The sequence below is a fragment of the Myxocyprinus asiaticus genome, chromosome 40 (assembly GCF_019703515.2).
Source record: "Myxocyprinus asiaticus isolate MX2 ecotype Aquarium Trade chromosome 40, UBuf_Myxa_2, whole genome shotgun sequence".
In the NCBI taxonomy this organism is placed as follows: Eukaryota; Metazoa; Chordata; class Actinopteri; order Cypriniformes; family Catostomidae; genus Myxocyprinus; species Myxocyprinus asiaticus.
The window spans coordinates 36,697,194-36,723,729 of NC_059383.1; the positions used below are offsets into that span (position 1 = coordinate 36,697,194).

At 38.4% G+C, this 26,536-nt stretch overlaps 2 protein-coding genes across 3 annotated transcripts in view; both read right to left on the reverse strand.

The window, feature by feature from the left end:
- LOC127430473 (protein Shroom3-like) overlaps positions 1-1,338 on the reverse strand; it is a 108,815-nt gene extending 107,477 nt beyond the window's left edge. The window contains exons 1-2 of one of the 2 annotated variants that reach the window (XM_051680271.1): positions 1,043-1,338; positions 620-949 (exon numbers count right to left, since the gene is read on the reverse strand). In XM_051680271.1, coding sequence (XP_051536231.1) covers positions 620-766 — 147 coding nt within the window. In that variant the 5' untranslated portion in view covers positions 767-949; positions 1,043-1,338. Of the gene's footprint in view, positions 1-619 lie in introns of both variants that reach the window. The other variant, XM_051680270.1, reaches the window with a different exon arrangement.
- Positions 1,339-18,713: 17,375 nt separating this feature from the next.
- LOC127430474 (otolith matrix protein OMM-64-like) lies at positions 18,714-25,552 on the reverse strand. The gene is made up of 2 exons (XM_051680273.1): positions 25,172-25,552; positions 18,714-20,420 (listed from the first exon to the last, which is right to left on the reverse strand). The coding sequence occupies exons 1-2, from the start codon at positions 25,413-25,415 to the stop codon at positions 18,937-18,939; spliced, it is 1,728 nt and encodes a 575-aa protein (XP_051536233.1). The 5' UTR covers positions 25,416-25,552; the 3' UTR covers positions 18,714-18,936.
- Positions 25,553-26,536: the final 984 nt, after the last annotated feature.

Consider the following 26,536-nt stretch of genomic DNA (forward strand, 5'->3'; position numbering starts at 1 on the left):
TAGCACATGTAAATCACCCAGACGTCTATTTGATGTGTGTGTTTGCATCAGTAAGATGTATTTTTTTAGGTTGTTTGCTCATCTGCAATACGCCTATGAGACGTTTCCTCTCGGATGTCATTAAGATATTCAGCAGATGTCTTTGAGACCTTTATGATTTAGAATGTTTGTTAATCTGACCTTTTTAAGATGTTAAACAAATGCTCTTAAACAGACGTCTCAGAGATGTGTCCGTGTGCTATCTTGGTATCTACAGTATCAGAATTAGAAAGTGCCTTTTTGAGAAATGATTTGCTTGAAAAGTAAACTTATGCCATCTTCAAAATGCATCCCACTTGGTTTGATATTTTGCCATCTAAAGCATCACATTCATATATTTTTGTGTGTGTGTGTCCAAATACTTTCATTACACTCTCAGGCATCTTTCATTCATAATTTTTCTTTGCCTTCCAGGCACAAAAACATGACGCTAGTTTCTCTCTGGCGTATCGAGTAACCCTGTTGACTGACAAGATTTTGACCCTTTTAAGGGCTGTTATGTTCAGGTGAAGTGCACCAGGTGGCTGAACTGACAGACATATTTCTTCTGAAAGACAGGTCGGTAAGGTGATCTCTTTACCTTCGATATGATTAACAGCTCGCCGTGTTCAAGTCCACCTTTGAGCGTGAAACCCCAAGGCGCTCCACCCTGCAACTGAGCCTCGATGAATGCAAACTTTCCCTTTTGGATCACGGCACTGCAGCTGCCTGGAATACTATCATCCATAATTGGAATGTGGGAAAACTAGTGTAGTTACTCAGTAAACCAAAAAAATGGCTGGATGTTTCCCTCGATGCTTCTTCAAATCAGCACACTCGCAGGATCATTTCCTCGCATTATTTCATTTGGGATCACAGCGTTCAGTACAAATCCGTTTTCCTTTTCCAAGCACCTTTCCGTACATCCTACCTGCCAGACAGATAAAATAACGACACCACAGGCTTTTCAACTTTTTGCTAAATTTACATTTGCAAATAAGCAGGCAAAATTGATTTAGTGTACCACTTTTCCGGGCTAGGTCACACTTAGACCCCGTTTGTCAGCCCGTACACGCTTCCGACTTCATTTTTACATCACAATAGAATTTGATACATTTCACTGCCTCCGCAGAAAGAACGAGCGCTCGCGTCCGCCCCGCTCAGCGAGTCCTGTCAAAAAGAAAAGAAACTTTTAAACTCCTATGCGAGTTTCCAAAATCATTTCAGCAGTCCAAACCGATTTGACTCGTTTCTTCTGGCTCCCTCTTTCATGTTCAGCATGAACAGAACCCGCTAATGAGGTTTTGCTTTCTCGTTGATGCGCTGAAACTCTCCGCAGCCATAGATGAGGAGTCCGTAGTCGGTCGCGCCCCCCACCCCAACAGCTTCAGGCAGTTCATTGGAATGGTGACCTAATGCGCATGCGCGAGCCCTCCAAACCGCTCTACCTCAGTGCAGCTCCCGAATCACGTTGTGGCCCAAACTTGCTGACATGATGTAGTCAAATCACCACCTTGGCAGGCTCCCTATCCTCCCACATCAAGCAGGGATAAACCACACAAACATACACAGTTGGCACAAGGTACGCTTGGTCAACTCCAGTTCGAAGTGAAACGTTTGGTTTTACTATGCGCTCATTTTGCTTTCTGTGGGGTTTAGGGTGTATCAAAATTCACTCAAAGAGTTTACTGAATAGATCTGACTGAATTAGTCCTTACCGGCAGCTTAAGGGAGCGGATATTGTGTTTTCTCGTCTCAGATAATATCGGTTATTTAGGTTACACAGCTCTGTGCTGTAAGGTAAGGTGCTGTAGGCGATTTTAATTAAATACCACACATAAAATGTCTATATTACCTGACAGATATTACACCTGTATTTGTAACCGTCCTAGGCATTGTAAACAACGAAGAATGTCTCAGGGGAGAGGCCCGCGCTTTTTTAGCCAATCACAAACGTTCTCTACCAGTCAATCATTTTGCACGTTGGGGTTTGCCGACATCGGATTGGCTGCCATGTCTTCAGAGGGCGGGGTTTTTGACAGAGGGCGTGTTGTTGAAGGGATTTGGGTAGTCTAGTTCATATGTCTGGCTCAAATTAGCAACATAAATCGCTTGATGTACATTTAAAATTATGAACGAATAAATAAATGAATGAATAAGTACATTATAATCGAGTCTAAACTCGAAGTTTATGCGCACATGTTCTTGAGTTGTTTAAAGTTGGCTGATGATCCAGTAAAAAATATAAAACAGTTGTCTAATTTGTGCCCATGTATTGTAGAGAGAAATTGTTTAGGAATAGTTCACCCAAAAATGAAAATTCTCTCATCATTTACGCACCCCTCATGCCATCACAGATGTGTATGGCTTTCTTTCTTCTGCAGAACACAAGTTAAGATTTGTAGAAGAATATCTCAGCTCTGTAGGTCTATGCAGTGTAAATAAACTTTGAAGCTCCTAAAAGCATATAAAGGCAGCATAAAAGTAATCCATACGACTCCAGTGGTAAAAGGCATGTCTTCAAAGGCAATATGATAGGTTGTGGGAGAGAAACAGATCAATATTTAAAGAGGCCCTATTATGCTTTTTGGGATTTTACCTTTCCTTTAGTGTGTAATATAGCTCTTTGTGCATGTAAAAGGTCTGTAAAGTTACAAAGCACAAAGTCCACGCAAAAGGGAGTTATACTCTCCCACAGACAACACTGCTCAAGAACTACATGAAACAGCTGGTTTGTAGTCCAGACATTTCTTCCTTAAAGTATCTACGTCACTATGTAACACATTTGCATAATGCCCACCTAAGGCTACTTTGGCCCGCCCTCAAACAAAGGTAGTTATAGCCGAGGCCAGGATGAGTTGGGGTAGTGTCGTCACCATGTCGAGAAGATGTTGTTTTCTTCACTGTGAAAGCAAAAACTCTTTGTATGGACTTCCAAAGGCAGACTAATTGAAGTGTCAGTGGTTCAAATTTATTTGAATTATTTAGCAGTACAACCGCAACCAATGCCGGATTTTCAAGATGGTTACTCCTGAAAGATGGTGCAGTTCCCAATTTGTTGGGACAGTCTGGCACTTCAGGATCACAACTTGTAAGTATGCTTGATTATCTGCTACTGAGAGTTCAAAAGCGGAGTTTTGTTTTGTTGCTACGGTGTACACCCTGTGCACAGCTGTAGGCCTTTGCTAACCTGCTACTTAATGTTATTGTGTTGAAATAGTCTTGCTCACTAACTCTCCAATACCCCCCGGTAATGTCCAACCGGGAGTAAGCCTCTGTTCTCCGTTCATAGCTCTGGTGAAAAAAGTTCGGCAACACCCATTCCAGCAAAAGATGACTAACTTAGATGCACTACACGTCTTTTACTTGAAGCTTTGTTGGGTTCACAATAATCAACAGTGTACTTGTAAGAAAGCTACAAAATTAAAACTTACCACTGTGAAACGTCCTACTCAATTCGTGCTTGTGAAGGTGGTTCGGGTTGATCAGCTTGTTCTTCCAAACCTTCATTATCGGTATGGCAAAAACTGACACCACTGTTACCATAATTTCAATAGTGTTTACAGCTGCTCAGGAGGACTCGGGAGCTGAAACTCAGTTATGGTAAGGGGCGTTACATTTCCGACACAGGCTCTACATGGTTGATCAGTCATAACAGATTAGGCCAGTTGACCAATCAGAGCAGAATGTGCTTTTCGGAAAGGGGGACTTTAAAGAGACAGGAGGTAAATCAGAGTGTTTCAGCCAGAGGATGAAGAGAGGGGAGCAGCAATGTACAGTATGAGAAAAATAATGTGTTTTTTGAACATTAAAGCATATAAACCAATTCTAGTAGACCCCCAAAATAAAATTATGAACCTGTACATTAGCATAATATAGGCTCTTTAAGTCCCTTTTTACTATAAATCTCCATCTTTGACCAGACCCAACCAGTAAGTTGCGATTTGCACGAAGAATAGAATTGCCAAAAAAACAATAGAAGAATAAGGAAGTAAAAGTGAAAGTGGAGATTTACAGTAAAAAAAAAAAAAAAAAGGACTTATGTTGATCTGTTTCTCACCCACACTTATCTTACAATTTCTGAATACATAGATTTAACCATGGGAGTCATAAGGATAATTTTTATGCTGCCTTTGTGCTTTTTGGCCCTTCAAATTTCTGGCCATAATTCACTTGCATTGTATATGGACCTACAGAGCTGAGATATTCTTCTAATTGTGTTCTGCAGAAGAAAAGAAAAAAAGTCATACACATCTGGGATGGCATGAGGGTAAGTAAATGATGAGGTAAGTGTAATTTTTGGATGAACTATTCCTTTTAAGCAAAAACAGCTGGAGATTTAAAACATGGTTTCAAAGTTAAAGGTATATGTCACTTTTATTAACTTTGTCTTTCAAACTGAAAAAGATTTTCACATTAGTGAACTACTCAATTTTATTCAGATTGAAATAGACAGTGTAAAGTAGAAACAGTAGAAAATGTGGTTTAAAATGTGCCATGTTGTTAACTTTAGGCAAATCCTGTCCTTTTAATCATCACTTTAACATGTTTTTACCTGTTGTTCCCAGCATTAGAAAGTCTTAGCACCTCCTATAAATGAAATAACACTTCCCCAGGGCACGTTTACCCATACTTTATTTTGGCCTCTTTACCATAGTGTTGAAATGTATGATTAGTTAAAGGCATAATTCACCCAAAAATGAAAGATCTGTCATCATTTGCACACCCTTACATTGTTTCAAACCTGTGTGCCTGTCTTCCTTTCGAGTAACACAAAAGGAGGCAGAATGCTAGGCTCAGTCACCATTTACTTTTATGATGACTTATTTTCATTTTTGGGTGAACTATAATTGTGAAAATAATGTTTTTTTTTTTTTTTCTCCCTCTCATTGAAAAACCAAGTTTACTTCAAAGTACGTAAATGTGAACACACAGTTGGTTTGGGTTCTCTGTAAAACATGTTCTTGCACGCCTTTAATGATCATTTAGTCGGATGAGTCTTAACAAACACCTAAAAAACCTCTCCAATGTTACCTTTCATCATTACAATAGCACACCTGCGGTGCAGTACAACAGGTGTGGCCGCTGTGCACAGTAGCTTCAAGACACATCTGAACATGTTTACTGATGACATCACAGCTATGAGGTCATTTCCTGATATGGCAATGATTGAGAGAGAGAAAAGTATAAATATCCCCTAAAGTCCCCCAGGAAGAACATAATGTCAAGAACAATGCATGAAATGCTGAGAATAGCTATTTTCAGTAGCATGTCACCTAAATAAGAATCCCAAATAAAACCCCAAAGTGTTTGTAAGGGTCTACGCCTAGTTAGGGAGGGGTTAGTCCTGAAGGCATACTATGTAATGCAGTTATAATGAGGAGTTTTTCTAAGAGTGGACCTTTCTGTGTATATAATTGAGACATATCCATTTAATGCATGTCTGAGCCCCTTGCACTTGTACCAGACAGGTGGAAGTCTTGGTGACAGACCTGTGGGGTCAGAGAGAAAGAACAAGGGATCAATGATGACATACTGCATGCAAGCCAGGATAATATATGAATACTGTTCATGATAGCATGGTAATATGATAGAATGGTTATGTGATAGAAAGGTGATACATTTGATTTATGGGTCATTGATGTGAAGGAAATTTTTTTCTTTTTTTGTCCTGATCTATTACGTTATTAAAAAATCCATCCATCCATCCATCCATTTCCTATTGCCGCTTATCCCATGTAGGGTCACTGGTGGTGCTGCAGCCTATCCCAGCTGTCTCGGGCCAGAGGCAGGGAAACACCCTAGACAGGTGGCCAGTCCATCACAGGGCTAACACACACAAACACATTCACACTCACTCTAAAAAAAAATAAAAATAAAATAAAATACATAAAAAATGCAATTCACACAAAACAATTACTTGAATACACCTCTACTGTGATGAACATGGTTTTAGTTCAAAGTAATTTTGTTATTTCTTTCTGGGGCTTAAAGTAAAAAATGTGTGTGTAACTGTCCCGAGACAGTAAAAAATAAAATAAAAGTCTAATCAAAAGCTGATATTTTTTAAAAGTAAAAAACAAAAAAAAAAAAAGTTGCCATAAGTAGTTTGGAATAATCCATTATTATTTCTTTAAAAAATAAGCAATGAAACAATTTTCTTTAAAAATGTTATTTATTTAAAAAATTACAAAATGTTTTTATTAAAATTTGAAAAACATTTGTCCACTAAATCAGAGTCAGGTGGTGTAACCAACATGCAACGTGACGATTCTGTTGTCATGTGACAAAAAATATAAATAAAATAACTAAAAATATAAATTAAACAGAGAGAAGCCCTTTAGACCCTCATGACTGTACATGAAGTTTGTTAAAAAAAATATATATATATATAATATTTGGATAATTTATGAAAATGCACATTTTCGAGTATTCCTTAAAAACCTTGAAAAATATGCTTTTTTAATTTATTCTTCTTATTATTTTTTATCAGTGGTTAAGTTTTATACACTCACATGTTTTTAAGGAGCATAGAAAGTATTTTAATATGCTGTACTTGATAGTTACATGTATTATTAAGTCATTAAATATTTTGTTCTGTAGAAAATGCTATAAATGTTTTTTTTTTATTTTTATTTTTTTAATGATTATATATTATAGTTATGATTATTTAAATGTAAACTACATTTTAATTGATCTTTATTTGGGGGCCTTTCTCAGCAATTATTTATATGTGATTAATTGGAATAATTAATTGCCACATCACGTAATTAATTTGATTACAAATTTGTATTGATTGACAGCCCAAGTTTGAAACCAACATGAACACAAATATTACATTTCTATGAAATTGATACATTTGTTTTAAACTAGATTTTTAAAAGATTTCTCATTTTTATATTCTCGGACAAATTATTATTATTGTTTTTCTTTTTTTTTTTTTTTTTTTGTACCCATGCAAAACTCATAAAAATTATAACATACGGGGTATTATGAGTATTTGCCAGAGCATAGATTTCTGATTGCAAAAGTGTCCCGAGTGGTTGTTAGTGCATTGTTATGCAATTGATAGGTGTTCTGTAGGGTTGCTATGCGTTTGCTAGGGTGTTCTGGTTATTTGCTTCAGCATTTCACAGGTGTTCTGGGTGGTTGCTAAGGTGTTGCTAAATGGTTGTTAGGGTGTACTTGGTGGCTGTTTACTCTCTTTGTCCATCTCTTTCTCTCCCCCTATCTTTTCTCTCCATCACCTCTCTGGATGGTGGTCTCTTTTGTTATTACACGAGGAGGTCCAATGGTAGTGAGAGTGTTTTGAGAGTAAACAGCCTAAAGGCGAGTTATATTTTCCTATAATTCCAGTTTGTGAGAGTTTGTGTAAAGACAAATGCTGAATTATTGTTCCTCTTAGAACAAATCTGACTGTTAATTTTCATTAGGATTTTCAGAAATACATTGTGCAAGATTAAAACATTTAAAAAACAAAGCATTCTTATTGCACTGTCCATAAGTGTCCTAACAAGGGCCGATACGTGTGCACTAATTAGTGCCGAAGTTGAAGTAGATTTGATCTCAGATCAGAAACCAAAACAGTCTCCCAGACATCATGACTGTGCATTTGCTCAAGAGAGTAGGAAATAAGGTAAACATTGCGATGAGTGTTACATGTTCTGATCATAAGGGGGCGCTAAAACACAAAAATGTGTCACACTAATTTATTCAAGTTGCCAGCTCTACAGATTGTCCAGGAGACTTGCAGGATAATTACATAATTTACTGTTATACATGTGTCAGCACATCATAATTTAAGTTCTGTTGTCAAAAGCATGTTTGCAAAGTCATACACACACTTCAAATGTTTTATTTTTTATTTTTTTTATCTGAACTGACATATAAATGTCTGGGTGGTCTTTTAGTGTCACATTTTAATAGAAACAATAACTCTAAATGTTTAAAGTGTTTAATTAAATTTGGTTTCGATGTTTAGTTTGACTGAACTGTTTATGAGCGGAAATAATAAGCAGTGGCGCTACTGCAGAACACTTGTTATTCTTGTATTTGCGTAACACACACATGCAATGTTTGCATGCTAAGAGGTGCTGAGAGTTTGCCAATAAAATAGCATCAATGTTTCTTTGTGAAGGACTATCACAGAGAGAGTGTCTTCTTTCAGTGTCATAACAAACACAAACACAAACACACTTAAAATATACATCTCAGAGTTTAAATAAGTGAATACAAAACAATTAAAGGAATATTCTGGGTTTATTACAAGTTTAGCTCATAATGTTGATTACCAGAAAAATTAGTTTCGACTCATCCATACTTTTCTTTAAAAAAAAGTAGAAATTTATGGGAAGGTGAGGGCACTTACAATGGAAGTGAATGGGGCCAAATTTTGGAGGGTTTAAAGGCAGAAATTTGAAGCTTTTAATGTTATAAAAGCACTTGCATTAATACTTCAGTTAGAATGTATTTATTATTTGAGCTGTAAAGTTGTTCACATCATTTTTGCGGGATTACAGGGTTTACAATGTTATATCGTCATGGCAACGAAGTTGCAAAATTGGCTATAACTTTACACAGAAAAGGTTATTAAGAGATTTTATCTCACTAAGATCATGTTAACATACATATTTTTTTACAGATTGGCCCCATTCACTTCCACTGTAAGTGTCTCACTGTAACTCTAATGTTTGCTTCTTTTTTTTAACCAGAGGGACACGTCGAAATGTTTACGGTAATCAACAGTAAACCATAAGTGCTGTCGATTGAGCCTAACTTGTATTAGACCTGGAATATTCCTTTAAAATGACGGGCCTGCTCTACATACAGTAGACCTGAATAAACTCTCATACATGTCCAGTTCAGGTACAGATAGTTAATTAGCCTGTTTACATTAAACGACACAAGATAGGAGATGCTTCCATCATTAATAATTAAATACAGTAATAAAACTTAATTAGTGTAAAACATTGCATATTTTGTGCATTTGTAAATCAAAGCAGTGACAGTAGGTGAAAACTGCTAACTAAAAAGTCATGACGGAGCAGGTGTGAGGCCGTCAGTGCTGTGAGTTTGCACTTGTTATCCAGAGAGGCTATTTCTGTGGTCTGGACTCTCATACACGCTCTATCATTTTATAGCGCAGCTAGTTGAAGGGCAACAGCAGATATGAGGCTATGGCAGTATGAGAGAGAGAGAGAGAGGTATGTTTTATTAATAGTCTCAAGAGCAGTGAATTTTCCATTAAAGCCAGTAATGCTTTAGTTTGTAAATGTCTATATGCAAGCAAATCCTTGGGTTGGTTTGCGTGGTTTACGAGGAGTTTTTTTTAGGTTACAAACTGATAATTACAAGGGTATTATGATATAAATGTGGTTTATGAGGACATTTCTAGTGTACCCATAATTCAAATACCTTAAAAAAACATACTAAACTGTTTATTTTACTTATTTTTTTATGTAAAAATGCAGAAAGTGTTTTGTGAGGGTTAGGTTTAGGGGATAGAATCTATAGTTCATACAGTATACAAATTATTATGTCTATGGAGAGTCCTCATAAGGATAGCCACACCAACACTGTATGTGTGTGTGTGATTATGGTCTTCTAATTATGAATGAAAATTTTCCTGTCTGTCCTGTGTTCATCTATAACTGTGTTGTTTGATTCAGCCACCAAATCAGACAGAAGGAAACTACAACGGACAGTCAGGACTGCTGAGAGGATTATTGGTGCCCCCCTGCCAACCCTCCTAGACCTGTATGTCTCCAGAGTGAGGAAACGTGCAGGTAGAATCACTCTGGACCCCACACACCCTGCCCACTCCCTCTTTGAACTGTTGCCCTCTGGCCGGCGCTACAGAGCACTGAGTGCCAGGACATCTAGGCACAAGAACAGTTTTTATCCTCAGGCCACTTTCCACTTGAACAATTAAACTGCCTCAGGACTCCCCTATAGTGCAATAATGTAAATACATATCTCATGTACACATGTAAATTCACATATTTAATTCAATAACTGTACATTCCCCTACCTTGCACATATATTACCACTTGCACATGTACATACGCCATTCTGTTATATGTCCTATTAATATGTATGTCTATTTATACTCTTACCATGTTTTATATACTGTGTCTCACTGTAATGTTCTGTGTGCACTTGTTTCTCCTATCACCCCAAAAAAATTCCTTGTGTACGTGAGAACACTTGGCAATAAAGCTCATTCTGATTCTGAAATGAAATTGGTTTATGTGGCAGGGCGGAGGGCGGGCCGGGTCGTGATTCCGCACACCCGGCCCTTAATTAGGCTGATTAAGCCCAAGAGAGATAAGGCCGAACGGAGACGGCAGTGCGAGAGAGAGAGAATTACAGGCAGCTGACCTGTATGTGTTTTTTTTGTTTTAGTTAATCATTAAATATTATTTATGTTGTTAAGCCAGATCTCGCCTCCTCCTTTCCATTGAAAGTGTTACTGTTTAGTATAGAAAAACCATTGTGTCATTCCAAACTTGTATGACTTGCTTTTTTCTGTGGAGCAAAATTAGATATGTTTGGTAGAATGTTTACGTAGCTCTTTTCCATACAATGAAAGTGAATGGGGATGGTTGCTATTGAGCTCTGAAAATGACAACAGAAGTTCCATACAAGTAGTCCATATGACTTATATACTATTTTCCAAGTCTTCTAAAGATGCATTATAGTTTTGTGTGAGGAAAACGCAGAAATTTAAGTCATTATTCACTGAAAATCTTCCAATCCGCTGAAGCTCTCAAATCTAATTTGTGCTTCTGCATATTAAAACTTGGTCCATATTGACTGGTTGCAACACATGTGAGAACAAATGCCGCTTGGCATCATTAGTCAAGTTTCCATCCAAGTTACGGATTTAATTTGCACACAAAATCTGAATATCGCTAAAACAATTTGCGAATAAAGCAGCGTTTCCGTCATTTCTGGGGAAACTGGCGCTAAATAGAAATTAAAATGTAAGTTGAAGCCACTGTGGCTCTTATAGTAAATGTAATGAATTACTGTAATTGTGGTTTAGAGCGGGAAGCTCTAATGAACTTCATATTTGCTAGCGTTTAGCGGCAGATGTGGCAGTTATGCTTTGGGAGGTAATAGTAGTGATGAAATTGATGATATTCTCTGAGCAAATTCTGTATTCACGTGACGTTTTTTTTAATGCACATCAATATCCCTACATAAATTCTACAGGAATATGTTCAGTATAAGTGTGTCCATCATAGTTTATCCACGTCTTCACCTCAAGCGAGTGTATATGGTTTGTTTATGTGCATTTTGGAGATTTTGGTCTTCCCATCCTGCATTTTTCATGCAAAATTTGCTTAAAAACAGGTGGATGGAAACCCAGCTAGTGACATCAAGCATGGCACAAAGTGTCTTGATGCACCATATTTGAATATACGTGAATGCAAATGAGATTTGAGCATTCTAATGGAGGGGAAGTTTTTCAGTAAATAACGATTTACTGTAGGTTGTGTTTCGTGTCAGAAACTTCATGGTTTTGGAATGACATGAAGGTGTTCGAATTTTCATTTTTGGGTGCATTGTTCATTTTAACACTTTTATCCACTACTACACCCAGTACATTTAGTGCAGATTCAGTTCCCCTGGATCTCAAGGGAACAATGGTGATTGGGTGACTGAGGAAAACTCCAGTTCATGAATCATCTTTTTGCAGGGTTGGAACTGAGGACTTTTGGGTTACAATTCCAGATTTTTAACCCCTACACTACCACCAGCCCTATGATGTGATAGACCCAAATGTGTCTTACATGCTCAAACACAGTCCATGAATCAACTCTGGCTCAAGGTGAAGATAAAGCCCTATGCAAGAGAGATGGATGAGAGGTCAAAGGTCATGCCCTGCAATACAAACTGGATTGCCACATGGATCTAAAATGTCAGCCTTTGTCATATGATACATTAAACGCCCCTGGCTGTAACATATCAGAGTATCCAGCACCAGCACTAAGTCCCCCCTCTAGAGGTCTACAACCCGACCCGGGCCCGACAGGACCTAAGAACCCTACAGGTTTCAGGCTGGGTTCGGGTCAGTTTTTCAATTAGGACTTCTGGTTCGTGTCGGGATCGGGTTTGTATGAATGAAAAAATAAACAGGCTTACCGAACTTGTTTCGCGCATGCGCTCTCACAGACATGTGCGAACAGACGAGTTAGGGGACGTGTTTTTGCGCGCGTCTGTTCTGTTTTCCCCTTATTTTCCTATATAAACACATGCTGGACGAATGTCTTTGACATTTGCACTGCGTCTCGCTTTTTCTTCAGCGTCTCACGCAGGACCAGCACATTTTAAACACCTAGTCAATTTAAAAAGAACTTCAAATTTTCAAAAACCCTTGCTGAGACACCTGCGCTCTGTTGCATTCTTTGCACTGCGTCCAGATTGTTTTTAGCACAGTTGTCACAAAGATTCAATAATCTGAACAAGTTCAGGCTGCATAGAGGGGACTGTTGCATTGTTTCATTTTATTCCAGATTGTTCTGCACCAAGTTTCAACAAATAAACAGTAAGTCAATACTTTTCCCCCCTTCTGCTCTAGTGTACTAAGGGGCTACTGTGCCTTGTTAAAACTGTGTATGTTTACTGTTTCAGTACTGTTACGGATGTATGCTTACATAAAATATAGCCTATTGCAACAGTACTTGCAAGATGTAATTAGATAGTAAGTGATTTCGGGTTTGGGCTTCAAATCTGACGGTATCGTTCATGCCGGGTAGGGTTGGGTCACACAGACTCGGGTACGGGTTGGGTTTGGATTTCATTTTAAGGCCCGTGCAGACCTCTAACCCCCTCAAGCAGAATATAGTGAAGGCTGAAGGATGTAAATCTGAAATGCGCTCTTTCTCTTTAACATAATATTATATCAACTATTCCATGGTATTACCATAAAACTGTACCATCAACTGTACCAAAAAAACATGGTACGGTAACACCACATTTTTGAAGACTTCAGTGTTGCCAATCTCATTGTGCTCTTTTGGAGACTAGGCTGCTTTAGCTGTTTTCTTCAGCAGGAATAAACTAGGCCAGTAAGAGCTAAACCTGTCATGAGTCATGAGTCTGTTCTCTCTGAGGAGGCCTGAGATATTCAGAGATAACCACCTTTTGTGTCTGTCTGGAACATTTATCAAGATACTGTTGAGTTAGCAGATAGTTACTGTAACATTATAGACTTCTAAAAGAGTTAAAGGGATAGTTCACTCAAAAATGAAAATTCTCTCATCATTTACTCACCCTCAAGATATCATTTCCACCACACCAAAAATCTTATCCCTAATAAAGTTTTTTTTTAAAAAATTTTTTTAAAGTTAGTGTACTTGTTAGCCAAGTGGACAAAAGTGTCAGTAAAGAACATGCTTGAGATGAAATGTGAGACAAGTGATGTTTGAAGAAAATGACAAAAAATCAAGGTAAATCTCACTTGATAGCAGAATCTTTTTACTGCCCATCATTTCTAATCAAGCTAATTTTGCCAAAATTGCGTGTATATAGGATACATAAATTGTTAGCAGTGAAATTAGCATTAGCAAGACAAAAGAGTCTGACATTTTATTTAAAAAATAAAAAATTATTTCCACCACAGAATTCTATTAAAAATACAGAATTCGGGATGTGTTGGAAATGACACTGTGGTGGGAATTTCCATGAATTCCAGAAATAAATGACTATAAATGACATAAATCTACTGTGATGCATTTACATACTGCACATTGTTGGACATTTCTAGTAGAGGGTTTGTGGTTTGGGGGGTAGAAATAGTACATTGGAAATATGTACATATATGTTCAAATATATGAACAATTATTTAATATGTTCTTACATTACCATATATCAGACGTATGGGTGGGTGGCTGGAATTTCATTGTGCAAACCTGCTCTGTTTTCTTTTTTAGGCATTGAAGGGTTCCCTCTCTTTTCTTACCCCACTTTTTCTCATTCTCTATGCTATTTTTCTAACCTTAAAATGCTCCAGTTGTTGTGGTGAAATTAATCATTTACAGGCCTGTGGAGCACCGCAGTGTTCCTGTTAAAACATCCCCTACACACATTTACTCATGACACCGCACATGCACAAAATCAAATGCACTGCAAATTCTCAAAGTAAAAGGAATACAATGAATATAATGATGTCACAATCAAGAATGTATAAACTTGCATTACATATAGAATGTTCCATCTATCATATTCAACTTCAGACTAATCCCCTTTGAACCCTTGAATTTTTCATGATCCTCTCAGAGGCCAAAGTCACTCTCTGTTTGGGGAGTAAAATGGCAAATAGTGCTGCAGTGAAGTGTAGCTTCAATAAGCACTGTAATATAACACTGCCAGTGAACAGGATATGATTAATCTTTCTTTGATTTTATTAGGGAAACACAGGGGGGGTTTGTGATTAATGTAGTTTATTATACGGTCTGCAAATCAAGGACACACACCAAATGTCTTTCAAGAGGCTTTCAAGTGTAAAAGTGACATTGACTGTAGTTTGTATCGACAATTACGAACATACTTTTCAGACTCGTACAGTTAAAAACAGTTTGTGCAATCATCTTTTTGACCTTTGCTGGGAGGATAAACAATTTTATCAAACAAGAAGATTAGTGTGCACTGATTGCACAATTTTACGAATTTCACACACCGTTTACTCTCATTTGTAAAAGATATGTAAGGGATCCAAGGTAAAAAAAAATAAATAAAAAAGAAGCTGCAAAAAAGTTTAAATTCAACACATAATTAAAAACTACATTTTTAAATTATCTGAAGAGATTGTAAGTGGTGCATATAGATGTGGCTGCCACGATGTTAAGATTATTTGCAGTTGCTAAGGTGTTATGAGTGATTTTGTGTGTTTATGCAGTGGCTAGGGTGTTCTGTGTGTGGTTAATACCAAAGATTATTTAGTAGAGATGGGCCACTTTATTTATGTTTTATTTTCTTTTATTTATGTATTTATTTATTTTATCCCCTTTTCTCCCAATTTGGAATACCCAATTCCCACTACTTAGTAGGTCCTCGTGGTGGCGCGGTTACTCACCTCAATCCGGGTGGCGGAGGACAAGTCTCAGTTGCTCTACTTCTGAGACCGTCAATCCGCGCATCTTATCACGTGACTCGTTGTGCATGACACCGCGGAGACTCACAGCATGTGGAGGCTCATGCTACTCTCCGTGATCCACGCACAACTTACCACACGCCACATTGAGAGCGAGAACCACTAATCGCGACCACAAGGAGGTTACCCCATGTGACTCTACCCTCTGTAGCAACCGGGCCAATTTGGTTGCTTAGGAGACCTGGCTGGAGTCACTCAGCACACCCTGGATTTGAACTTGCGACTCCAGGGGTGGTAGTCAGCATCAATACTTGCTGAGATACCCACCCTTATGGGAGAAATTGGAACGCCGAACTGCAGCCAGCGGTCAATGGATGTAGAAAGGAAGTCCCGCCTTACTGGTAAAAAGCCAATCACCTTTTAGATTCAGACATTGCCTGTCAATCAGCTCAACAACACGCATGCACATTAGCTATACAAGCCGAGAATTTTTTTTTTTTTTTTTAGTGTAATCTGAGGTAAAGATGCACAATTTATGATACCGGTGTTGTCAGATTTTACTGCTGATTTGAAATATGTTATTTGATCGTAATCTTGACCAACCATTTAGGAGATTTTGGTGTTTTCCCATTCAAGTAGATAGTAGCTGCACTGGCATGACTGGAAAGAGTCTCCTGAGAGCATTACAAAGATAGCCGACAGTGGACTGACTTGCTAGAAAGACTTTAATACTTACTGGCCCAAATCAAAAGAGCCCAAGTCCTTATGATAGTTCCCTAGTTACAGATGTTAACAGTTCAGGATGGCCTTTTTAATGGCGTGATTGCCACTGTAACTGTGCACTAGCAGCTCTCAACCGCCAAGTGCGGCTATTGTGCTATTATCAATTATACTATTTCAAGAGGCGGGAGCTGAACGTGTCAAAGCTCATTCTCACAATAAGCAGTTAGCTGCTGCTACTAGCAAACTGCCATTTACTGCTCTAACAAACACCAAAAGGCTTTTAGGTCTGTCGTTGTTTTTAAAGAAGAAAAAAAGGAGGTTGTGGATGAAGCCCTGGCTCGTGCAGTGTGAGACAAGCAGCTCCTATATAAACAATTCATTAAATATATTTAGAGCCGTCTTTTCAAGACCCTTTCCCCCATTGTTTTTAATGTCAGTAGGAGCAATTACATTAAATTTTTTACTGGAAAACGAACCATAAAAGGGTGATGAAAGCCAAAATATTACATACCATGAATCAATATATACTCAATTTTGTAGAGGGGGGTCAAAATTAAAATTTTTGCTTGTAATTTTGATCAAAACTACAGAGAGGTGGCTTAGAAAGGTGGCAGCATAATTATTTTACAGAGATAGGTAGGTCTATTACTAAAACCAGTTAACTTCAGTACCCAGTGTTGCATTATGCCATTTGTGTGAGTCCAAAAATCATTTTTCCAAAGTTGGAGTGCCTATAACTCCAAGTATAAAAGATATCTTAATATCCTTTAAGATTCTGGTTCAGAAAAAACTTTTATTTTTGTCTATTAATTTTTAAAACCCTGTACATTTAGATCTCAGAAATATGGGGCTCTCAATGTGGTTCCATCCAAAAATTGTTATATTTACACATTTTCAAAAGGTCGAAAACTAAATGTGAGCCACAAACAAAAGGTGTGAAGTACAAATTATGTTGAAACTAGAAATGTACCTTTTTTATTTACATAAAAACAATAATGTCAAAATCTTTTAAGTCTAAAAATACACTATTATTAAGAATAAGTGACACACATGGCCAGATCAGCTAGTGCAATACCAGTATCTAGTATTTGGATTTCTGAAATGTACATCTGCAAAGCTCTGGAATGCATCATTAGAGGTCCAAAAACACAAAAGCGGCAAAAACTCTACTGTATTTGTACATACACTATATTGCCAAAAGTATTCGCTCACCCATCCAAATAATTGAATTCAAGTGTTCTAATCACTTCCATGGCCACAGGTGTATAAAATGAAGCACCTAGGCATGCAGACTGCTTCTACAAACATTTGTGAAAGAATGGGCTGCTCTCAGGAGCTCAGTGAATTCCAGCATGGTACTGTGATAGGATGCCACCTGTGCAACAAGTCCAGTCGTGAAATTTCCTCGCTACTAAATATTCCACAGTCAACTGTCAGTGGTATTATAACAAAGTGGAAGCGATTGGGAATGACAGCAACTCAGCCACGAAGTGGTAGGCCACGTAAAATGACAGAGCGGGGTCAGCGGATGCTGAGGCGCATAGTGCGCAGAGGTCGCCAACTTTCTGCAGAGTCGATCGCTACAGACCTCCAAAGTTCATGTGGCCTTCAGATTAGCTCAAGAACAGTGCATAGAGAGCTTCATGGAATGGGTTTCCATGGCCGAGCAGCTGCATCCAAGCCATACATCACCAAGTGCAATGCAAAGCGTCGGATGCAGTGGTGTAAAGCATGCCGCCACTGGACTCTAGAGCAGTGGAGACATGTTCTCTGGAGTGACTAATCACGCTTCTCCATCTGGCAATCTGATGGACGAGTCTGGGTTTGGCGGTTGCCAGGAGAACGGTACTTGTCTGACTGCATTGTGCCAAGTGTGAAGTTTGGTGGAGGGGGGATTATGGTGTGGGGTTGTTTTTCAGGAACTGGGCTTGGCCCCTTAGTTCCAGTGAAAGGAAATCTGAATGCTTCAGCATACCAAGAGATCTTGGACAATTCCATGCTCCCAACTTTGTGGGAACAGTTTGGGGATGGCCCCTTCCTGTTCCAACATGACTGCGCACCAGTGCACAAAGCAAGGTCCATAAAGACATGGATGAGCGAGTTTGGTGTGGAAGAACTTGACTGGCCTGCACAGAGTCCTGACCTCAACCCGATAGAGCACCTTTGGGATGAATTGGAGCGAAGACTGCGAGCCAGGCCTTCTCGTCCAACATCAGTGTCTGACCTCACAAATGTGCTTCTGGAAGAATGGTCAAATATTCCCATAAACACACTCCTAAACCTTGTGGAAAGCCTTCCCAGAAGAGTTGAAGCTGTTATAGCTGCAAAGGGTGGGCCGACATCATATTAAACCCTATGGATTAAGAATGGGATGTCACTTAAGTTCATATGCATCTAAAGGCAGATGAGCGAATACTTTTGGCAATATAGTGTATGTTCTCAAAGTTGGTGGGATGGTACAAATTCCCAAAACTCTCCCCATCCCCCCCAAAAGACATGCATATATCCGTCACTTAGTGGCGCTATAAGTAGCAAATTTCCCTTTTCACTAATAACTCTGGAACTGCATGAGGTAGAATCAAAATTGTTTTTTCCCTCTGAATCATTCAGTGCACCCAAATGAAATTCTCACATTTCCATTTTTGCAAGGAATCATTTCTCCAAACTTGATTTTCTGAACACTGTTGGTCTGATTCCCACAAAATGTTATGCTCCTGACAAAAAATTAACTTTGAGCCGGGAACATTTCGTCATTTGGTTGATTTCACATGGAATATCCAAAGACGTTTTATTGTTGATTTTCAAAATTTTGGCATATTGCTGTTACAGGGTTATAGTCTCAACAATAATGGACACTTTCAGTACAACTGGATTCAATCAACACATAAGCACATCCTTTATTAAAGTTAAAAAATGCATATTTGTAATTGTATAATCTTATTGCTATAGTAACAGTTCCACAGCCTCATGCTTTCTGGAATAATTCTTTAAACAATCAAAAATATTAAAATATAAATTTACATACCAGATTTCAATAATGCACTATGGATTATTATTGCTATATAACGGGTGGAAGGAGACAGTCACCTCTGAGGTCAAGTACACCCCCAGCACTTATCAAGATAGACCTCATTAATTTGGCTTGTTAAAACAAGATGGCGGTTTCCACACTCCTCCCAGCGGCAGATCTTTCCATCCTCCACCAGGACGAACTTCCACTCCAGCTGGCTCTCCATGGGGAGGGTGATGGTGTTGGCCCAGAACCCATCCTTGGCTCTGTGGAGTGGAACAAAGCTCTCCCAGGCCCCCAACTCCTGCAGGTTCCCAGTAACAGCGACCAGCTGGCTCGGAGAATACGTGATGAAGTGAATCCTGAAGGTGACGTTAAACGGTTGTGGCAAGTGCGGAACAGTCGCTACTCTTCTGTTTACCAAGCCTTCTTCTTTGACTAAACTGGTGTCGGCTTGCCCCAGTGTGACAGTTGTTTCCAACTCATTTTCTTTTTCTGCGAGTTTTTCGTCAATGGATGATGAAGAACAAGTTGCAGCCGGCGTTATCCAAGGAAGATCTCGCAACTCTGGCCCACCTACATTTTGCCACTCGTTATTGTCCATAATGGCATCCATGATACTAATCTCATTCTTATGTTTTTTTGCCATTGATGCACCTTTCTCATCCGCTTTCTTTTCACTGGACTCGCTTGAGATGCCAACCTGTGCGGAAGATCCATCGATGAAGGTACCAGTGTGGTAACCCAGGAAGTTCTGGTGTAAGGGCTCGTTGTGGTAGTCTAACCCGTTTCTGTGGTGTTGTTGGTGATTTCCCATGGCATCTACGGGGTAGCTTCCACTGTGAAACCATGACTGGTTTTTAATTTTGTCCTCCATATTGGTCTTCTTATCATAGCAACAGCAATCAAAGTCATTTGTCTGTGGAAAATGGCAATCATGATGATCTTCATGCTTCTTGATTGAGTTCTCCCCCACCGTTGACACAGTTTTGTTGTCTGCCTCAAATCGGCTCTTACTATGCTTCGATGCATCCCCCGCTTGGTCTGAAGGAGAATTGTTTTGATTAGTGAAGGCTTGATCTAGCAAATCTTCCTTTGGTTTACAAGTAGGGACATCTTGATGTCTCTGATCAATGATCTCCTGAGCACTTTCAGTTTCAGATGGCTCATCTGCATCTCCACTCAGCCCTGTCTCAGAGTCGCCAAGATCTCTAAGATACTCAACAGAGTCACTGGCCTCACATTGGATGGACCGTAAACTCACATCAGCCAAAAGCTTATAGGCATCTTCCTCACATCCGTCATCGTCATCCTTGTGTTGAAAATGATCCTCACATTCAGTATTATCGTCAGAATCCATTTCCATGCACTGATGCAGATCAGAATCGGTTTTGTCTCCCAATTTTGGTTCCAATTCTGTTAGGAGCTCATCTGTAATTTCTTCCAGGTCCTTGAGAGCGGTTTCATTCAGGTCTTCCTCAGTAGGAAAGAGAATGCTGTTGGTGGCTGAGAGGTCAATATTGCCTCTGGATTCATTGGAACACTTCTGTTTTCCCTCCTGATGTTCTCCTACAAAAGAACGAAAATGTATTAGCAGAGTCACATGCACTTTAAATGATAAATAAAAAAGTATATTGGATAGGAGTTGGGGATTCTTTTAGCAAAGAACATCTTTCCATATTATTTTTTGTCAAAGAAAAGTGTTAATTGCCCTATAATGTTTTTATTGTTTCACTGTCCCTGTTCTGACAGCCACAAAAAGTACCATGTTATTACCATGTTTTTTGGACGTGTACTATGGTAATACCATTGCGTCCTTTAAGAACCTTGCAGTACTTTTTAACTACCATAGGACAAGAATATGCTATTATTCAGTACTATGGTATATATAAATAACCAGTGATGGGCAGTAGCTTTGTGACAAATAGCGAAGATATAAGCTTAACTACATTTCTGAGTAGCAAGGTGGTAGCTTCGCTAGTTTTTAAATCAAGGAGCTTTTCAGTAGCGAAGCTATATTTTTTACTAGGTAGCGGCATAGCGTTGAGAAACGCTACATCATGCCTTGTACCTGGTGTTTACTATCACCAGTTTTGAATCAAAACTAACGAGGTTCTTTAAAAATGAATTGGTCACAAGTGATAGGAAAGCAGTCTGAATCGGTTCGTGATTCGATTTGAATGACTCAGAGAGCTTGCGCTTGCGCTGCTGAATCATTTGTGCATGCTCTCATTTGCCAATAAGCTCACGGGATATTATACGGAAAATAAAGATAACACTGGTTGCAGTGGATCTACAATCAATGGAAACGAAACCTGCAAATGCGTCCTATCGTTTGCCATTGTCTTTATGAAGTTCAACATGTTTGCAGCTTGTAAATGACTTCTGCAGGTAAATACATTTTCCAACCAAGAGTATCAAAACAAGTATTAGCCTACATGAACACAAAAAAGAACCATAACATTACCATGTTTTTGAGACATGTACCATTACCTGGACGCACTATGTTAATACAATGGTAGGCTATATGAATATGGTAATCATATAACGAAGAACCATGGTATTTTTTTTAATTACCTTGAAGCACCATGCAAATACAAAGAGTATATGAATATGGTGATCATTATAAATTTACCATGGTAGTAACATGTTATTCTTTGAAGCGCCATGCAAATACAGGACAGTACATAAATATGGTAATTGTATATCAAAGTACCATGGTATTACCATCTGATACCATCAGAAACCACATTGTTATTGCCCAGATGTGCTCTCTCTCTCTCTCTCTCTCTCTCTCTCTCTCTCACACACGAAATTTGGCCTCTTATTATATATCCTGTAAGTCTGTGTCTAGCTGCTGTATTTCTGTATTGTATAGATGAATATATAGATGAATAGTATACTGTATGTACGCAGAGTTTTTAAACAGGAATGTGCAAATGAAATTATGTTTAAATGGATATGGGTTTGTAGAGGTAGTAGTCTAAATCTGAAAAATAAAATGTAAAAATAGTGACTTTAAATGTTGAACACATAGGTTTGTGTAAGTAGCATGTCTAAATATGAATTTACATGTTTGTTTTTTTACGTGCACAAACCGGCCCGCATTGCACTAAACTGTAATATACTGTACCATGGCTTTGATAAAAGTCATGTGAATACATCTTTTAGGTCCTCTGTCTATGACGGTATGCTCCGTGCATCTGCGGTTGAAAAAAATATGAAGTCGCTTGTAGTGGAACTTGCTACTTTCTCTGAAGTGTAGCTTTTAGCTTAGCTTAACATTTTCTGTTGAGTAGTTTGTATCTTAGCTTGCCCAACACTGTAAAAAACCATGGTATCGCCATTTGATACTATTGTAGTACTTTATGTAAGAGGAATGTATCTAAACTGTCATTAAAATGGTCAGTACATGGGACAAGTGAGTGACACGATTAAATCGATTAATTTTTAAAAACTAATTAAAATCGCAAAGTTTTCTGTGATTAATCGGAATCAATCATGGTGCATCATACATTAAAACAAACATTAATATAATCAAATATACTTTGCCTCAAAGAACTCGCAAGAAATTGGTTCGTCATTTATTTTAATTATTTAAATATGTACATTTTAAAATGTTCAGGTTTTTTTTTTTTTTTTTTGTGGAAATAGTTAGACACATTTTTACAGGTATAAAGATTTGATAAAGTAGATTTTTACATGCCATAAAATCAGTGGACATGTTTTTCTATAGTTCTATCATTTTTTCATAGGATCAAACGGGCTGATTCAGTTTATATCAAGTTTTATTGGCAAGATAAACTCGTGTACACTACACATACAGATATAAAACAAACTGAAAACTAAAGTTTAGTTTGTTGAAGTTTAAAATCTCTCCATTCAGTCTCTTTTGTCTCTCTCAAGCAGTTTCATTTTTAACACTCCATTCTCCGTACAGTAAATCCTAATAATTTTCTGTGTTTATTATGCCCGAGACATGCTTTGCACGTAATAAACGTGCATGCACTGCTCCACACAATCAGTTTCTGTCTAGGATGTGCAGTCGAGCGTGTTCCTCCAAATGCCAATTTTAGCAACAGAAAGTGGGGGAAAACATTAGTGAAGTTTCAGGATGTGAAAAAAAGAAAACAGATACTGTATTAATTGCGTAAATTTAACACGTTAAATAGTCAACTATTAAATGCTGAAATGAACGCGTTTAATTCCCAACCCTAAAAATAATATATGTAAATATGTCCAGCAGCTAAAATAGGTTACTTGACGAAGGACCTGAACCCAATGTTTATTCACCCATTAATAAATCAACCACAAATCAGCTGTAACCAAACAGCATGACAGCATTTGTAAAGTCAAAGCAACACAGGAGACTGAAAACAACTTGGATCAGAGGTCATGTGCTTGCAAATTCCCTAACTTAATAGCTAATCAACTAGATTTGCATGTCCAGAATCAATACCAGTGTTTGCATTTTGCAGATTAACCAGAGTTTAGGATTTAGTCTTTGGTTCTATGAAAATTTCAAATTAAATTCCAAATCAGAACTGCCTTCGGCCAGAAACACACTTCGCCCATGCTTCGAGTTTTAATGGTTAAACATTTTGACAAAGTAACTCAATGTAAATTGTTCAAACTTAAATCTTAATTTCGTAAACCAAAAAACTATAACACAGTGTTCGGAATAGCATACTAACATTTTTGCCCGGGTATACTTTGTTTTTTTGCATTCCAGATCGGATCATGCCCGGTCACATGCTGCAAGGGGAATTAAATAAATGAAACAGAAGGAAACAGATCAGTCTAATAATTTTCCGTTTAGGCCTTTAAGTGTAAAACAATCTGGCTTAGAAGAAAAAAAATACTTTAAAATAACCTATTTTATCCCAAGAATTCACAAAAAAAAAAAAAAAAAAAACATCAATTTAATAGAGGTATTGGTACTGTGATCGGTATTGGCGACTTTGCCCTTGATAGTACTTGGAATCGGATCGAAAAGGAAATAAGTGGTATCACCCATCCCTGGTTCTAAGAGTCGCTAAACTACCGTGGGCAATTTTAGCCACTTTGTCATTTCACTTTAATGAAGACCCCTCCAAAGACTAGAGATGTTTAATTTGTGAACAAATCAGTCTTTATGAACGAATCGTTCTCGTTCCATACACTGACTCATAATGCTCATTCACTGATGTCTCACTCTTTCAAAGCCAATGAGCTCTAGTTTGAAGCCCAAGACTGCTTTGGTGGCTTTTCGTGCAGATTGACTTTTGCACGAGCCAATAGCATTCAAGTGCAGGATGTGAAGGAGCATATTGTTGTTTTTACCAGCTGAATGAATACACCTTTTACTGTACCAGTCAAGTCAGTTTTTTGAGTCTGAACAAGATGAGAAGTCTCATTCATGATCAAAGTGAATGCACTAATATACTCTAGAGGATCTGCTGACTGGCTGAAGGAGAGGCGGCGGCATGCTATTTGTGCAGTTCGTCAATCCTGTTCAATAAGAAAAGGGGCCGGATGAAATCTGAATAAAAAGTGAGTGATGACCACACATTACAATGGCATACGGACATTACTGAAACTCAATGATTTATTTAGGCTAGTATTGTCGTCTTTTTTGTATAGCTTGATAAAGTTGCGCTCAGCATTCAGGGCCGTTTCTGAGCATATGGGGGCCCTAAGCAAAATCCTATTTTAAGACCCCCCATCCCCACGATCAGTACATTCTCCCTTCCCTCTCCGGCCACAAGGGGGCCCCCTATAACTGTTTAAATGAGCTATAACAGCTGACTGAGTCTTACTTGCAGCTTATGGTATTTAAAAAACAAATAAACAAATATTTAAAAAAATCAACTTTGCTTTGGGCCCCCTTGTGGCTTGGGAGTCCTACAAGTCCGCTTTTATACAGGTTATAGCAAGAAACGACCCTGTCAGCAGTTCTCAATATGATAGATATGCTTTGTTGTCACTTGTGGGGAAACACTTATGCTTAAAAACTCTGAAGTGCTATAGTCACTTAGTATATATGTAGACAGGTACATTTTAATTAAAAGGATAATTAGACTTATTCTTATCGTGAATGACTGGTGCTTTTGATTAAATGCAATTACTCGTTCAAAACGTAAAAGCACATGTAACCATGTGACGACAACAAAACTTACATTAGCTCTCGTGAGGGAACGCACCGCCTGAATGAGTATGTCCTGTAGGTTGTACACTTTTAAATATCCAGAGACACTCCGAAACATCACACGTGCGCAATGACATTTACTTTACTACTCAATCACCCTCTGAAAACGGTTCAACAATTATCCGGGTTTTACCTGTTGACTCGGTTGGTTGATCTTCCCTTGAGCTCCGTTCTTCAGTGGTTGAGGCCGTTTCCTTCCCGTTATTCTCTTCACACTTCCCGCGTTGACCTCTAACGGATCGGTAAATGAAGAACGCCGCGCACACCGACAGCATGGCAATGATTCCCGCGGCGACGACAGCACCGTAGCGACCGATAACATCCAGCAGGGAATTAATATCACGCCGGTCCAGCGTAATCGGTTTGCTCTTTTTCATGGCAATGGTTTGATTGATATGGGTAGAAAAAAACAGCTTCAGATGTGCAGGTGAAGAAGAGCGCGAGATCACTCCATTCTCAGCGCCACGAGCGAAATGAGCCTTTGATGCGTCAGATGAAAAGCAGCGCCCGCAATCAGGTGAGCACTCTGCTAATCAGCTGAACTCACTCTCACTCACTCACTCACTCACTCTCTCTCTCTCTCTCTCTCTCTCTCTCTCTACTTTTTATTATCGATCCTTATTCTTTCTGCTTTTCTTTCTTTTTTCTTTTTTCCCCTCGTCTTTTTGCCTGTAGTATCTTCTGAATTGGGCCAGGAAAACATTATTATTTTTAACATTAGTTTCTTTTTCCTGTATAAATAAACTTAAACTCATTACACAATTCAATTTAATGGAACTTTGTTATGAAATTGAAATGCATAATATAAATAGGCTAAAATATTTAGTAAATGGAGACATTTCACACACACACACACACACGTATTAGGGACACCTGTGCATCTACTTATTCATGCGATTATCTAATCGTGTGGCAGCAGTGCAGTGCATAAAATCATGCAGATACAGGTCAGGAGCTTCAGTTAATGTTCACATCAACCATCAGAATGGGGAAAAAATTTGATCTCAGTGATTTGGATCGTGGCATGATTGTTGATGCCAGACGGGCTGGTTTGAGTATTTCTGGGATTTTCACACACAACAGTCTCTAGAATTTACTCCGAATGGTGCCAAAAACAAAATATCCATTGAGCGGCAGTCCTGTGGACGGAAACACCTTGTTGATGAGAGAGGTCAACAGAAAATGGCCAGACTGGTTCGAACTGACAAAGTCTACGGTAACTCAGATAACCGCTCTGTACAATTGTGATGAGAAGAATAACATCTGAAAATGTTATTCTGAGATGCGGGTTGGCACTGTTTTGGTGGCACGAGGGGGACCTTCACAATACAGGCTGGTGGTTTTAATGTTGTGGCTGATCGGTGTATATATGAATATTTTGTAATAAAATTTTAATACATTGTTTCTATTATTCTAATAAACGACTTTTAATCCATAGTTTTATATTTTCCGATTACAACATTCACAATGCTAAAAGGGATTGTAGTTCATTCCCTCA